General features: G+C 40.4%; 1 protein-coding gene across 1 annotated transcript in view; it reads right to left on the reverse strand.

Annotated features, from left to right (window-relative positions):
* Window positions 1–15,981, reverse strand: part of LOC133650958 (glutaredoxin domain-containing cysteine-rich protein 2) — a 35,532-nt gene extending 19,551 nt beyond the window's left edge. The window contains exons 1-4 of the mRNA XM_062048772.1: window positions 15,968–15,981; window positions 15,683–15,796; window positions 7,298–7,475; window positions 2,920–3,029 (exon numbers count right to left, since the gene is read on the reverse strand). Of these exons, the coding sequence (XP_061904756.1) occupies window positions 2,920–3,029; window positions 7,298–7,475; window positions 15,683–15,739 (345 nt within the window). The 5' untranslated portion in view covers window positions 15,740–15,796; window positions 15,968–15,981. The remainder of the gene's footprint in view (window positions 1–2,919; window positions 3,030–7,297; window positions 7,476–15,682; window positions 15,797–15,967) is intronic.
* Window positions 15,982–16,966: the final 985 nt, after the last annotated feature.

Here is a 16,966-nt window from a genome sequence, read left to right on the forward strand (position 1 = left end):
GGAATCATAGAAGCTAAGGTAACCACTTCGCACAGGAATCATAGAAGCTAAGGTAACCACTTCGCACAGGAATCATAGAAGCTAAGGTAACCACTTAGCACAGGAATCATAGAAGCTAAGGTAACCACTTAGCACAGGAATCATAGAAGCTAAGGTAACCACTTAGCACAGGAATCATAGAAGCTAAGGTAACCACTTCGCACAGGAATCATAGAAGCTAAGGTAAACACTTAGCACAGGAATCATAGAAGCTAAGGTAACCACTTAGCACAGGAATCATAAACTCGGAAACCAGAATACCAACGTAACTGTTGCAAATGCAAACAATGAAGCCAGGACGAGTGTGGCGAGAGAGGCGAATAAATAGCTCTCTGATTGCTGGTCGACAACAGGTGAGCGTGCCAACCACTAACCAGAGGCAGGTGAACCCAATTAATCCCCAGGGAAACTAAAACAAACCCAGAAGTGCACAAACAGGAACTCGGGGAGTCCAAAACTAACAGAAAATGACAAAACATGATCCGGGCCACGGATCATGACAGTTAAAAATGACGCGTTAGCTGACTTTAAGCGCCCTCTGGATTGGCTGCAGCTAGTCCAATCAGCGTAGGTGCAAGCAATCAGCTGCTGCTGTTGTGGCTGGCAGCAGATGGCGGCAGACTGATGCAGTATGGACGTGCAATACCTTCATTGTAAATGATCAGTAGAGCCATACCCAGGACCATTAGCGGAAGAATTTAATTATTGAATTCATCCGATGATTGTAAATTAATCAAAGTTAATTGTATTTTTAATTTACTTTCCATAGATGTATAAAAGTATTCATCATATTCTCTTCATGTCGGGCTTCAGTGTTGCTTGTTTTTTACGTTAGAGCTTTTATCCAATTAGAAGTCCGCTGGCTTGTTGCCAGAGCTTTATGAATTTAGCCGTAGCCTTCTGAATCAACATAGTGTAATCGAACAGAACACATACAGTTGATAGACAGTTGCGATAGCCAATCAGATCACAAGTTGTTGACAGTAGCCTATCTAGGTAGCCTGACGTTAACGAGACTGGGATTGGATACTCACTTGTTTCTGCCACTGAAAAACTAACCCAAAGTCAAAAAATGGAAAATTATGAGAAGAGAAAGTCCAAATCGTGAGATAAAAAGTGCTAATTATGAATTAGAAAGTTATAATGTGATAATAAAGTCGAAATTATGAGATGAATCGAAATTATGATCATTATATTTTATTGACTCTTAATCCCGACTTTGTATTTCATAACTATGACTTTATCACTTAACTGTCATCAAGCTTTGCTTAGCAAGCATGAAATTATTTTCTGTTTTTCTTTTTGCAACACAAAACATGGTTGGCATTAAGTAGGAGCTCCATGCACCTTTGGAAGGAGATTATTTTCATGCACATTTTTTTTTTTTACATATACAGCTTTTTAAACAATCAAATCTATCGAGGCCCATTTTCACCACTGGAAAAATACACTTATGGTAATAGTGAGATAAAAAGTTGAAATTATGAGATAATAAATTATAAGCTTAATGTCATGATCGGCAAAAAGCCCACTCAAAAAGGAGTGAGGAAAATCAACTAAGGATGCACACAAATGTTGTGGAGAGGAAAAAGTAAACACTACACATCAGCGCCACTGCAACGAGGAGCATGAGTGGAGCCAAAGCAGAGGAGACGAACACGACTGGACTTGTGAACCATCAAGTATTGAGTGAATGGACTGGGGAGCTTAAATAGTCAGAAGGAAATTGGTATCAGGTGTGTGTGAAGGTGGCTCCGCCCCGTAACCCGAAAACCAGGCACTGCAATACAAAGCAGACAGGCGGCAGCAGAGCTGCCAGATAATGACGATAAAATGTCGCAATTATAAGATAACAAGTCATAATTATGAGACAATAATGTCAGAATAATTAGCTAAAAAGTGATAATTTTTAGATAAAAAGACAAAATTATGAGATGGAATCATAATACGTAAAAAAAAAATTTAAAAATCGAAATTAGGAGGCAATATAAAGATCATAATTTCGATTTATCTCATAATTATGACTTTTTTATCTTATAATTTAGACTTTTTATTTCATAATTTCGATTTCCACTTATGCATCTCGGGGCCCCCAGCTGGAGCCTATCTCAGCTGCATTCGGGCGATAGGCGGGGTACACCCTGGACAAGTCGCCACCTCATCGCAGGGCCAACACAGATAGACAGACAACATTCACTCTCACATTCACACACTAGGGCCAATTTAGTGTTGCCAATCAACTTATCTCCAGGTGCATGTCTTTGGAGGTGGGAGGAAGCCGGAGTACCCGGAGGGAACCCACGCAGTCACGGAGAGAACATGCAAACTCCACACAGAAAGACTCTGAGCTCGGGGATTGAACCAGGACCTTCTTATTTTGAGGCACACGCACTAACCCCTGTATCACCGTGCTGCCCATAATTTTGATTTATATCATAATTTGGACTTTTTATCTCATATATTCAACTTTTTGACGTCATAAATATGACTTTTAGCTCGTAATTATAATTTACAATTGGGCCTCCACAGATTTATGATTTTTAAACAAAGCTATAAAAAATTAAGTAAAATGTGCATAAACATAATCTCTTTCCATAGTTACATGGAGGTCTAACTGTCAACCATGTTGTGTGTAGCAAAAAGTTAAAAAAAAATTAAAAAATGAATCCTTTCATGCTTGCTGAGCAAAGCTTGATGACAGTTATATGCGACTTGTGTGTATATTTGGACTGAATATTTGGGTCAAATTACCAAATGATGCAAGGTGTGGCGCATTAATTTTAATGATACCGGTTATAGAGTGAAGACGGCAATAAAAAATACTGCATGTTTACATTCAAATGAATGTGTGTCTACTACGCCATTCAGCTGCGAGCTTACGTTGGGGTCTCCATCTGTTTGGTGGTTCTGGCCCGCAGCAGCCTTGTAGGCTCCCGTTCCTCTGTACACGTTTATTCTCTGGGCAATGAGCCCTGTTGGAGCGTCGACACCTGGACACACAACAAAACATCTTGTCACGCTAGAGTGAGAAACTGGACTGCACATCTCCTGCTCCCCCTTCTCCAAAACGGCACATATGCTGCATAAGTAGTCAAGGGCAGCAGCGGACCTCATTGAATTTTTAAATAGCAAGTCACATTTACACTGCCGGTAAAAGTCGCCTTTTTCCGCGTCCTGTTCTGTGTAAATAGCCACAAAATAGGCGGTTCAAAACTGACATAGTGTTCCACCTTTTGAGCCGTGACAGAGGCTGGACAGTACCTGTGTGCAAAGAAATATGGAAAAGTGAAGTTTAACACCTAACACTTACTTCTACAACTGTCACCCTCTGACAAATATTTGATGAATGGACAATCATGCTGGAATCTATTTGTATGGCTATTTAGCCGCATCTCTGCTTAAAAGGCAACATATTTAGCATTCCAGCGAACAATTGAAAGAATGTACATATGGAAATGTGGTTGCTGTACACACTGTAATGAAAAGTAGCGGACCCAATACAAACCCCTGTGGGACACCACGTGTAATATATTAGTTCTCTGACTTGTGTTGACTCATTTGTACACTGCAAAAACTGAAATCTAGGTAAGATTGAATATCTCAAATAAGGGTGATAATTGCTTACTTTCTGTCTGATAAGATAATTCTTCTCACTAAGCAGATTTTACGTTAGAGTGTTTTACTTGTTTTAAGTGTGTTGGTCCTAAATTATCTCAGTAAGATATTACAGCTTGTTGCTCAGATTTTATGACCTATATTGAGTAAAACATGCTTGAAACTAGAATATCAAGTGTTGCAAAGCTTTGTCATCAACACTTACAATGTATAAAACTGTTTTTTCAAAGTAATCATTTCTTATTTCAAGCATGAAATAAAAAATGACTTTGACACAATTGTGTCTCATAATTAAAACAGACTTTGGACTTTGCTGTTTTATTTTCAATGAAACAATAGAACATACGTACTCATATAGTAGTAGAGTTGGCACAGTACAGCAAACTGACACTTAATATTTAAACATTTAACATGTGACATTTCAAACAATTTTGAACAGAAATAGTTCATGCACATTCAGGTAAATTCTTCAAAATTACAGTAAAAAAAAAATGTGGTCGGGGGCCGGCCTGTAAATATACTGTATATATATATATATATATATATATATATATATATATATATATATATATATATATATATATATATATATATATATATATATATATATATATACATATATATATATATATGTATATATATATATGTATATATATATATATATATATATATATATATATATATATATATATATATATATATATATATATATATATATATATATATATATATATTCCTTGCGCACTAATTGACTGAAAGAGCACACACTTGGCATGTCATTTTATCGATGGGATAATGCAAGAAATGTAATGCCGAGCGCATATCATTATGTCAAGATAATGGCACTAGCATTTACTTAATTTAAGAATATTTTTCAACATATTGAGAAAAAAGGTCTCATATTTGTTTTTTCTATCAAGAAAAGTGTACCGTATTTTCCGCACTATAAGGCGCACCGGATTATAAGGTGCACCTTCAATGAATGGCCTATTTTAAAACGTTGTTCATATATAAGGCGCACCGCATTATAAGGCGCACCGCATTACAAGGCGCATAGAATAGACGCAACAGTAGAGGCTGAGGTTACGTTATGCATCCTGTAGTTGCGAGACCTGTTGTAGCTCAATATTGGTCCATATATAAAGTGCACCGGATTATAAGGCGCACTGTCAGCTTTTGAGAAAATTGGAGGTTTTTAGGTGCGCCTTATAGTGCGGAAAATACGGTACTTGTTATTAGTGAGAAAATAATTATTTTAAGGTATTTTGGGGTTCATTGAGTTAGCCAATTTTACTTGTTTTGTAAAGTCTTGACAAGCCAAATTTTCTTGTTCTATTGGCAGATAATTTTGCTTAGTTCAAGTAAAATACCCCTAATTTTTGTAAAAAAAAATTCCTTGTTTTTGAACACTGACTTTTTGCAGTGTACAACCTGTTGTCGGATTTCCATAAAACGTTTTAGTCATTGTGTATCAAATGTAAGAGTTTTGTGAGGATAACTCCAGGCATTTTCAAAGTAGTATTTTACTACCCCAGAAAAATATGTGATGTAGGACTATTTGTTATTATTGGGAAGAATCTGGAGACAAAACAAAATGGTCAAATAGTGCAAATAACAATATGAATAAACATTGCTGATTGATGCTGCCACTCTTTTAACAATATGGTTTCAATTAGCATTAACAACTGTGGCTGCAGGCAACCCCCACTAATGTGGTTGTTACTCACTTAAAGGTTGGTGGGTGTGAAATATCAGTGCATAGGGAGGAAAACTGCACTCTGCCATGGCGGCATAATGACAGGTGTACCTGCATGTACTGTACTTCATATTACGCTCTTTTTGCTTGGCTCTCAACGAAGCCGGTTGCATTTCTCTCCCTCTCCATTTCTCTCCTGCTCTGGCTCTATTACACCGTTCTCTGAAAATCTAAACATGGAATTGAAAAACTTGTCTCTCAACTCAATTGGCAAGACCTTCTCGACAAGAAGCACAGGTTCGGGGGAACCTGCCCGTCCTGGCGGAAGGTTTGCATGAAGGACTCTTGGGAGAAGTGGCGAGTCACGTGCCCGACAGGGCTTTCCGTGGACGACGTGACTTTTTGAGACTGCGATAACAGATCATCTGATGATTTCATTGATCATCGCTCTGGTTTATCGACCGATACGGAAGACAATGGCAAGCCGTTCCAAGGAACCTAAAAGCTGCCTGTCGCAATGGATGGAGCTGTAGGCACTCGATTTTTAGCGATGTTAATGTAATAGTGTGATGTTGTTGCGCTATATTATGAACTAGACAGGGTGTTATATTTTATTTTGAAGTATCGCTTTTATTTTTGAAGAACCGGATGTCCGGTGCGGGAAGTGTCTTTGCTGTTTTTTCGGTTGTTTACTTCCTCTTGCTTCGGACTTTTGAGTTGGAAGGTAATAGTTCTTCACTGCTCCGTGTTTCTTCACCTTCTGTTGTAAATATTCTTCCTAAATGTTCCTAATAACAATAATGTTGTGCGTACAAGTGATGTGTTGTTTTAAGTTATTTTTCTGCACAATTTTGTTAATTAAGAAGTAGAGCGTCGACTGTGTGAATTGTTTGGTCGCATTTACGCATGGTATTTACACCACACAGAAGCAGAAATCAGTCCGACAGAAAGCTGAGACCTGTGTGTGTGTGTGTGTGTGTGTGTGTGTGTGTGTGTGTGTGTTTTGTGTTTCCAACACAGATATGTGGATTTGTGCATTATTATTTTTTCTGATAAAAAGTGAATGTAATTTAATTTATTATTATTTTTATATGAATGAATGTTTGTTACTTTCTCTTGCTCCGGACTTTTGAGTTGGAAGGAGCAGAAATCAGTCCGCCAGAAAGCCGAGACCTGTGTGTGTGTGTTTTCAACACAGGTTACCAATAAATAGTGAAACGGCGGCATGGTGAAGTGTCTTTTATTTAAAAAAACTACACAACGCAGACTAAGACTCACTACATTAACATCTCGGAGAAGCTTTCCGCTCCACAAGGCGAAATTATGTCCAATTTGAGAGCCAGAAGAGGCGATTAGATCCTCCCTTCTTCAAGAATACCTGTTTCGCTCGGTTTTCTGAACGCTGAGCAGAACGTTCTCCAGGTTCTATAGACCGAACACACACTTATGGACTTCCACACCCAACTCAACCATTCGCTGCTGAACCCCTGATGGTGGCAGCTTCGAACCGAATGCCTCCACTCCCCCACTGCTGCCAATCTCAAGTTTTTTGTGTGCTGTAATATGTGTTCATATTTTTTATGATCTTAAACTGAGCCCTCCTCAGAGGGACTAGTTTATGAGCACCCCCCCGTGTTTACCTTTCCTGCCTTTTTTTCCCCGGGCGCTCTGTCAAGGGGACGCTCTCTTCCGGTCCTGTATCCCCCTGTCACTGTATACTGTTCAACTGGAAACTAATTGAGTTGTATTTTTTTTAAGTGCAATGACAAAAAAGTGCTATTCTGATGTGCACGTTATCATTACAGTTGACTTCATGCAAAAAAAAAAAAAAAAAAGAAGCCAAACTGTGACCTCAGCAGCTTCCAGCCAAGTCATAAGCAGCCAGGCTAAGTGCATCCATCCATATTACATGAGCAAGCGTCGTCGCGGTAACGGTTAACAACCTACCCCGCTGCTCCGACAGAGGCCGGTCGAAGCCGCAGAGCTGCTCCATCTCCAGGTGGCCGGGTGGTGCCATCTTGAAGCTGTGAGGGTATTTCTCCTCGGGGCTGTCCAGCTCCTGCCCGTCCTCGTACACGTGCTTGAGGACGCGGCCGCTGTAAGACGACGCCAACTTGAACCTCACCTGGTGTATTAAGAGCGGGATGGGTGCCACGTTAGTATAAGATTCATAGCGGCGCGTGGTTTGCTTTGTAGTTAGGACGCAATGGTTCTACCGATACGCTTAATAATGATCAAAGCATCAGGTCATCCGCTAAAACAGTCATAATGTACTGTATTGACCCCAATAGAAGAAAAAAGTGAAAAAGACAGGTGGCGCCCTTTGACTCCCAGCTTTTCTTCCCATCGCTCACGCAGACACTAGAAACTTGGAGATTCCGTTCAATCATTCTTCATAAATACTAAAATCATCCATCCATCCATCCATCTTCTTCCGCTTATCCGAGGTCGGGTCGCGGGGGCAGCAGCTTAAGCAGGGAAGCCCAGACTTCCCTCTCCCCAGCCACTTCGTCCAGCTCTTCCCGGGGGATCCCGAGGCGTTCCCAGGCCAGCCGGGAGACATAGTCTTCCCAACGTGTCCTGGGTCTTCCCCGTGGCCTCCTACCGGTTGGACGTGCCCTAAACACCTCCCTAGGGAGGCGTTCGGGTGGCATCCTGACCAGATGCCCGAACCACCTCATCTGGCTCCTCTCGATGTGGAGGAGCAGTGGCTTTACTTTGAGCTCCTCCCGGATGACAGAGCTTCTCACCCTATCTCTAAGGGAGAGCCCCGCCACCCGGCGGAGGAAACTCATTTCGGCCGCTTGTACCCGTGATCTTGTCCTTTCGGTCATAACCCAAAGCTCATGACCATAGGTGAGGATGGGAACGTAGATCGATCGGTAAATTGAGAGCTTTGCCTTCCGGCTCAGCTCCTTCTTCACCACAACGGATCGATACAGCGTCCGCATTACTGAAGACACCGCACCGATCCGCCTGTCGATCTCACGATCCACTCTTCCCTCACTCGTGAACAAGACTCCGAGGTACTTGAACTGCTCCACTTGGGGCAAGATCTCCTCCCCAACCCAGAGATGGCACCCCACCCTTTTCCGGGCGAGAACCATGGACTCGGACTTGGAGGTGCGGATTCCCATTCCAGTCGCTTCACACTCGGCTGCGAACCGATCCAGTGAGAGCTGAAGATCCTGGCCAGATGAAGCCATCAGGACCACATCATCTGCAAAAAGCAGAGACCTAATCCTGGAGCCACCAAACCAGATCCCCTCAATGCCCTGATTGTGCCTAGAAATTCTGTCCATAAAAGTTATGAACAGAATCGGTGACAAAGGGCAGCTTTGGCGGAGTCCAACCCTCACTGGAAACGTGTCCGACTTACTGCCGGCAATGCGGACCAAGCTCTGACACCGATCATACAGGGAGCGGACCGCCACAATCAGACAGTCCGATACCCCATACTCTCTGAGCACTCCCCTAAAATCATGCAATGGCCAAATACAGTGAATTTGTTTTCAGTCTCACCAGTGAAAGGTTAGGATCTGGTTTTGGACAGAAAGAGGCAGTTTCTCTTCCAGTACGGACGTCGATTTTTAACGCCGCGTCGACTTGCAGTTGTTTAGAGCCACAATCCCTAAGGCAGAGCTGGGCAAATATTTTGACTCGGGGGCCACATTGCCAACTCAGTGGTCTTGTGGTTAGAGTGTCCGCCCTGAGACTGGAAGGTCGTGAGTTCAAACCCCAGCGGAGTCATACCAAAGACTATTAAAAATAAAAAAAAAATGGGATCCATTACCTCCCTGCTTGGCACTCAGCATCAAGGGTTGGAATTGGGGGTTAAATCACCAAAATGATTCCCGAGCGTGGCGCACGCTGCTGCTCACTGCTCCCCTCACCTCCCAGGGGGTGAACATGGGGAGGGGTTAAATGCAGAGGACACATTTCACCACACCTAGTGTGTGTGTGTGTGTGTGTGTGACGATCATTGGGACTTTAACTTTAACTTTTAACATTGAGAGAAAAAATGTGTCTGGGGGCCAAAGTGTATGTGTGTATAAATCATATGTACACATTTAGCTGTAAAAATCTGAAGTACAATATGTGTGTTTGGGTCCCTTTTTTTTCAGGAACACTAATACCAAAAGTCACAACGTCCGATAGAATTTAAAAAAAAGTTATGACAGACTACCTAAACTTTTTTTACAGTTTTTTACTGAATGAGACACCCAAAATGTCTCATTGGGATTGAAATTATAAACTACGAACAATAAAACACTGAATATTAACAATATATGAACATTGCTCCCTTTTTTACTTCTCAGACCAGCTCTTCGATAGACATCTTTTACAATCAAGCAAAACACAAAAAAAATGTAACAAACAGCGAGATATGAATGCAAAGTGTAATGAACACCTACAATATGATTTATTATCACTTTTATGCAAACATTTGTTGTAAAAACATCCACTCTGGTTTGTTCCTCGTCTGAGCTGCTGTGACGTAGATTACCGTAATAACTCGTATAACACTCAAAAGCGCAGATTTCGACCATTGAAATACTTTCTATAGTTCAAGACTTACGGTCATTTAAAAGCAGCACTGCACATCATAATGGCGGCTACAGTTTTGATGTTAAAGGTCTAAAAAAAATGATGTACAACGTCTGGCATGTGGCCCGCGGGCCGGATTTTGCCCAGGTCTGCACCAAGGGGACCACATGATCTTGTCCTTGGCTTTTGTAAAGATTTTTTACTATTTATTTGTCTTTAATTTAAAAACATCTATCAGTTACAAAAGACGGTTGTCGTAAAAGTTAAGATCAAACAATTATTTTTTTGTCATAGTTCAATAATAAGGTTGTTTAAATCAAATTAGGGATGTGTAACCATGGAGGTTTATTTGTGACTTTATTACAAAAGCTTTTTGATGACGCGGAATTAATGTCACTGACTTTGTTGGAATTTTGTGAACTGATTTTTTTTTTTTTTACATCAAATTATGCTAACAATTTTATTGAATAAAAAATTTGGGGAAAATGTGTGTTTAAAAATTCAGTGTAAAAAAATTTCACTTCCGCTAAATTAAGGCTGAAGCAACCGATCGTGTCTCAGAATCAGCCAATGAGGTGTTAAGTTTGCAGACCCTTGAGATTTCTGCACTGAATTATTTTACACCACATTTTTAAACATTGATTTTGCTTACAAATCTTTACTCAATTAAATTGTCAGCATAATTTGGTGCAAAAAAAAAGTTGTTTCATAAATTCTGTGTCCAAAAAAAAGCTTTTGTGATAAATACACAAATTAACCTCCATATGTAACACAACCTACACCACCTCGCAAAATGGTGCAGTGCTCCTTTTAACACTTCACTGTTCACTCATAACATCATCAATGCACACCTTCATGCATTAACACACAATGCCAACATTTGGGAACCAGGACGAGGTGAAAGAAGAAAGAAAATTGAATAAATATATTTGTGGCATCATCAGACAAAGTTATGCTTAAGTTTCACCTTTGCACCTCATAGCACATAATTGTGGTGCGTTCAAGTACCCTTGATCCAAGTTTGAAACAGTGTCATAACTAGTTTTCAAAGACAAGGTTTAACTCCAAGTAGATCGTAATTAAAATCAGTGTTATTGGCCAAGTATGATTAACACAGATGCACTAATTATAATAATATTAATAATAATATATTATTATGTATCGTATTATGCACTTAAGATAATCCTACTTGAATCAGAGCATCTCTACCTTACACTGTTAAGTAGAGGGAAACTTGTCAGATGTATAATCATGTTTAAATTAATAATGACAACTGGTATGAGTATTAAAACTCATATTCTGGCTCTTTTATATAAAAAGGCCTAATGACGCTACAGGTTCGCACGCTTATTGAAAAAACTTTATTGAGCAATTGAAGATATGAACATACATACATTTTTGGATACATAAATAAGGTTTTGAAAAACGACTTTGTCTCTTATAACACAAAGCTGACACATAATATACAGTACAGGCCAAAAGTTTGGACACACCTTCTCATTTCAATGTGTTTTCTTTATTTTCATGACTATTTACATTGTAGATTGTCACTGAAGGCATCAAAACTATGACACCTGTGACGTGGAAACCCTTTCAGGTGACTACCTCTTGAAGCTCATCGAGAGAATGCCAAGAGTGTGCAAAACAGTAATCAAAGCAAAGGGTGGCTATTGTGAAGAAACTAAGGGACAAGCGGTAGAAAATGGATGGATGGATAGAATATAAAACATGTTTTCAATTATCTCACCTTTTTTTGTTAAGTGCATAACTCCACATGTGTTCATTCATAGTTTTGATGCCTTCAGTGACAATCTACAATGTAAATAGTCATGAAAATAAAGAAAACCCATTGAATGAGAAGGTGTGTCCAAACGTTTGGCTTGTACTGTATTCAATAGTCGTGCTTATATTCAAGGTAATGTCCAAAGTTTATATCAAAAGGTAAAAAAATAAGTTTTTAGGTCGAAAGGGAAATAAAAGTGTGAGGCATTGTGAAGCCAATTCAAAACTGCTATATGCCACGTCAACATTAATTGGAAAAGTAAACAAAAGACAATAAATGGGGAAAAATAGTAATGATACAATCTTCTTTAGACATTATATATTTAGGGAAAAGATTCTTCTACGAGAAAAACGTAAATAATGCTGTTTTTTTTGTTTTTTTTTACAAAATAAAATAATTTAAAATTACTCCCCACACACTCTGACACTTCAGTATGTGACGCTTGGTGGAAAAGTGTGCACACCTCTGAGTTATTAGAAATAAATTGACAACTTGTTTCTCATTACATCAAAAATGTTAGCTCTTTTTTTTTTTTTTTTTTCATTCCTACTGTTACTGTTTTATCCACAACAATGCTGCGGGCCAACAGAACACGAGCTGCAGGTCAATTTAACCCTTGTGTGGTGTTCGGGTCTGTGGGACCCGTTTTTGATTTTTATTAAAAGAAAAATGATACAATTAATTAATTTTTCAAACTGAGACTCACTGGCTTTGGCTCATTTTCTGTAAAGAACATATATCAGAATACATTTTTAATGACCACACACCTTTCACCCCCCCCCCCCTTACGCATTTCTATTACATATAAGATGTCCAGGGTCCACTGGACCCGGGGCTAATAGAAGTGTGGAAATTGATGTTCTGTGTACCACACGCCCACACACACACACACACACACACACACACACACACACACACACACACACACACACACATACACACACACACACACAGCAGGCCTAGACGGGGAGGACAGAGTGTAGGTACACAGAACATCAGAGGGTCAAATGTGCGACAAAATGAGAGCAGACAGTGTTGACAAACAATGTTGCAACCTTGTGTGGGAACCGCAGGTGCAGAAACACAAAAGAAGAATCCCTGTGGGATGCAGAAACTGGCAGAGAAATTTCCATGCAACGTTCATATTGTTGTTACTCAGCCAGTGTTTGTGGGTCTTAGACTTAGACTTACTTTTTATTGTCGTTCAAATTTGAACTTTACAGTACAGATAAGAACGAAATGTTGTTGCACTAGCTGGTTGGCAGTGCAGGATAAAAAAGCATTAAGGCGCAGATATAAATAAATAGATTACTGTAAAGATAAATATATTGCACTTTTGCATATGCATCCACATTTATGGATGTATGTTATATTGTCTTTATATTCCAGCGAGTTCATCCATTTTTGGGGGGAGTTGAGGGGATTATTATGATGCGTTCAAGAGTCTTAAGGCCGGAGGGAAGAAGCTGTTACAGAACCTGGAGGTTCTGCTACAGAGGCTGCAGACCTCTTTCTAGAGTCCAGCAGTAAAAACAGTCCTTGGTGGGGTTGGGAGGAGTCTGCAGATTTTCTGAGCCCTGGTCAGGCAGCGGCTTTTTGCGATCTCCTGGATAGGAGGAAGAGGAGTCCTGATGATCTTTTCCGCCGTCCTCACCAGACTTCCAGTCTGAGGCACTGCAGGCTCCAGTCCAGACAGAGATATAATTGGTCAGTCTCTATAGTGCCTCTGTAGAATGTGGTGAGAGAGGGGGGAGGGAGCTGTGCTCTTTTCATCCGACGCAAAAAGTGCATGCGCTGCTGAGCTCTTTTTACAAGAGCTCCGGTGTGTAGGGACCAGGTTATATTGTCAGTTATCTGCACCCCCAGGAACTTGGTGCTGCTTACCATCTCCACTGCTGTGCCGTTGATGAAGAGTGGAGTGTGGCTGGACTGGTGCTTCCTGACAATGATCTCCTTGGTCTTGTCGACGTTCAGGACCAGGTTGTTGGTTCTGCACCAGTCAACCAGATGTTTCACCTCCTCCCTGTAGTCCATGTCATTGTTGTCACGGATGAGGCCCACTACTGTCGTGTCATCCGCATACTTCACAGTGTGGTTAGTAGTGGACCTGGCGCAGCAGTCATGGGTCATCAACGTGAATAGCAGCGGACTCAGGACACAGCCCTGGGGGACCTCCAGTGCCATCAGGGAGATGGCACTGGAGGTGTTGTTGCCCACTCTCACAGATTGGGGTCTGTCTGTGAGGAAGTCAAGCAGCCAGTTGCATAGGGGGGTACTGAATCCAAGGGGGGCCAGTTTGCTCACCAAGTGCTGCGGGATGATGGTGTTGAATGCCGAGTTGAAGTCCAGAAACAACACCCGCATGTGTGTGTCCTTTCCTTCCAGATGTGCTAAGCTCAGGTGGAGTGCAGAGGAGATGGCGTCCTCTGTGGAGCGGTTAGGGCAATAAGCAAACTGGTATGGGTCGAATGTGGGGGGAAGTCTGGAGACAATGTATTCCTTTACCAGCCTCTCGAAGCACTTCATTACAGATGTTTTTTGGGATAAGTCAGTATTTTAACATAAAAGTGTTTGATTGTGAGGCATTAAAAACCACAAAATGCAACGGGTCCATCAGACCCACAAACACTGGCTGAGTAACAACAATATGAACACCACACAAGGGTTAAGTGAATAATTAGTTTTTCAGTACCTGTAAACATACTGAATGTGTGTATGTGGGGTGGTGACGTTTGGTTTAGGGCGGAGGCCCCAAAAAGCCTAAATGTCTATGTGTACAGGTGCGAACATAACGTAACACTTGCTTTTGTCTCCCGCGGTGACAAACGCTAGCCAGACAGAACTACGGTGGTCCTAAAGCAGGGAAGTCCAAACTTTTCCACTGAGGGCCACACACAGGAAAATTAAAGCATGCGGGGGCCATTCTGATATTTTTCATTTTCAAAACCATAACAAAATATATGGATTTTTTTTTTTTTTACCTTTAGGGCTCCTGGGAACCATGAAGGGTCTCAATTATTAAAATGTTAAAATTTGTTAAAAACAAGTTAAAGTATTATTTTTTTAAATGTATTTAAAGCTTATAGTAAATCTCTACAGTATATCAACTTCAGGTTGATATTAAGTTAAAAAAGACAACTTTGTTTTTTATAATAAAACTGAAATATGCAGTATTTCCCCCACTGCCCAAAACATTCAGAAAGCAATGTTTGATGTGAAGTAATCAGAGCCTTAAAAAGATCAATAATGCAGGACACCATTGATTTCAATTTATTATTATTTTTGAGTAATCACAGTGAAAAGATGAATAAAATCCCATTAAATATGTTTGGGATCCAAAAGGTGCCCCACTCATAAAGTGATACATTTTTATTAGTTGTTTTTACTTTCAACACCTAAGTTACGAGATCATCTTCACATATATCTGTCGATTTTACGTTTTAACTATTATTTTGTTTGTTTTATGCTCTTTTGTCAAAGAAAACGTTGATATTTGTATATGGATACCACACAATATATGCAATATTTTTCACATAAAACATTTTAAAGTGAAATATTTTAAATAATTGGAGCCTTATTATAATAATAATTCATTATAACATTGATTTATTTTTTTTTGATTTTTTTTTTTGAGCAATGGCAAACAAAAGAAAAATAAAGATAGACAAAAGAAAAAAAACAGCCTGCGTGGCAGATTCGTGTCAACATTGCAACTTTTTCTAGTTAGATTTCACCTCATTCCACATTTTTTTATGCTTTTTTAAATTTTTGCAATAGCATTTCCAGAATGTGTGGCGGGCCGGTAAACAATTAGCTGCGGGCCTCAAATGGCCCCCGGGCCGCACTTTGGACACCCCTGTCCTAAAGGAAAAAAAAGATGAGTTGGGTTTTTGTTGTTTTTTTAGCTCAAATTTGATGCAAAAGGCTGAACGAACGCTGCGTGGATCAACACGCACCCTTGGCCTTGTGAGGCATTTGTAGGCGTTCCCTTACCAACGTACCTTTCTAGGCTTGGCGGCTTCATGCCGTTGACCCTTTCTCCGTTGTGGTTCGTCCATGGCGGCGGATAGGAAGCAGCGCGAGTCAGTCCATTCGCTGAGAGCTGCGGTGATGGACTGCAATAGCGAGAGAGCACAGTTGGGAGCGAGAGTCCTGCTGAAGAGCAGTGAGTAAGAAAGTGGGTGGAAAGAATCCTTCTTCTACTTGTGTTCATGTATTGTATAGTGTGTGTGCGCATGTGTGTGTGTCCAGCCTCCTGAGCCCAACAATGGTCGCCATTGGCCCACCTTTATAGGTAAGCACGTTGAATTATTCACACCTGGATCGAGTGTGCTGAAGGGCGGAGCAGAAACCAGAGGCCGCCTCATTAAATAATAATGATGGCTGCCTAAATAGAAGCTATAGTGTCAGAGCTGCTGTGTGCGTGCATGTGTGTGTGTGTGTGTGTGTGTGTGTGTGTGTGTGTGTGTGTGTGTGTGTGTGTGTGTGTGTGTGTGTGTGTGTTACGTGGTGTATGTGCATCCGTGTGGGAGCTGTTGCACAAGAGTAGACAGCATGTCAGTTGAATGGAGCAGAGGGTGTGGGTGTGGAATTGTAAATATCATATTCAATAACTGAATTATTGCATTATTTTGGAGTGCATGAGAACGTGGAAAGGGAAACGTACAGTAGCTCTGATGGACCACGCGGTCATGTATCGACAAGAACGTAGCGCGACACAGCAACACCAGAACCAGCAAACAACAACACGGAATTACTTTCTCACCGACTGTTTTATAGTGTTTTATAGCGCATGCAGAGCTGGACAAAGCCGCTGGATGCTGACCACTCACTCGTATAGTTAAAATGCAGCTACTGCCCTTTGTGGAGTTAATTAAAAAATATTTAAAAAAGTGAGGTTGCCTACAGCCACAGCTGGCGATGCTCATGTTTTTTGACCCTTTGCTAGCGAGAGACCTCAACGGAGATTTGCTTTTCCAAACGATGCCCCAGAGCATGTTCATTGAATAGAGGCGATCATTTGAGCATTTACGGTATTTTAATGTGTTGTTAGTACTTTTTCAACCTATTATCAAAATGTAAGAAAAATAACAAAAATAACACAGAAATAAGTAATAATACCTAAAAAAATATCAAATACACCACATATTTATTATATTTTACCGCGATTTAAACCTATTCAAATTCATGATTTTATTTACCTAATAAAATACAACTGGAAGGACTCAGCTTCCATAAAACATCAGATAAAAGGAAATGTGACGGTTCAAACTCCTGCCGCCACA

This window comes from Entelurus aequoreus, linkage group LG05, assembly GCF_033978785.1.
Source record: "Entelurus aequoreus isolate RoL-2023_Sb linkage group LG05, RoL_Eaeq_v1.1, whole genome shotgun sequence".
Classification (NCBI taxonomy): domain Eukaryota; kingdom Metazoa; phylum Chordata; class Actinopteri; order Syngnathiformes; family Syngnathidae; genus Entelurus; species Entelurus aequoreus.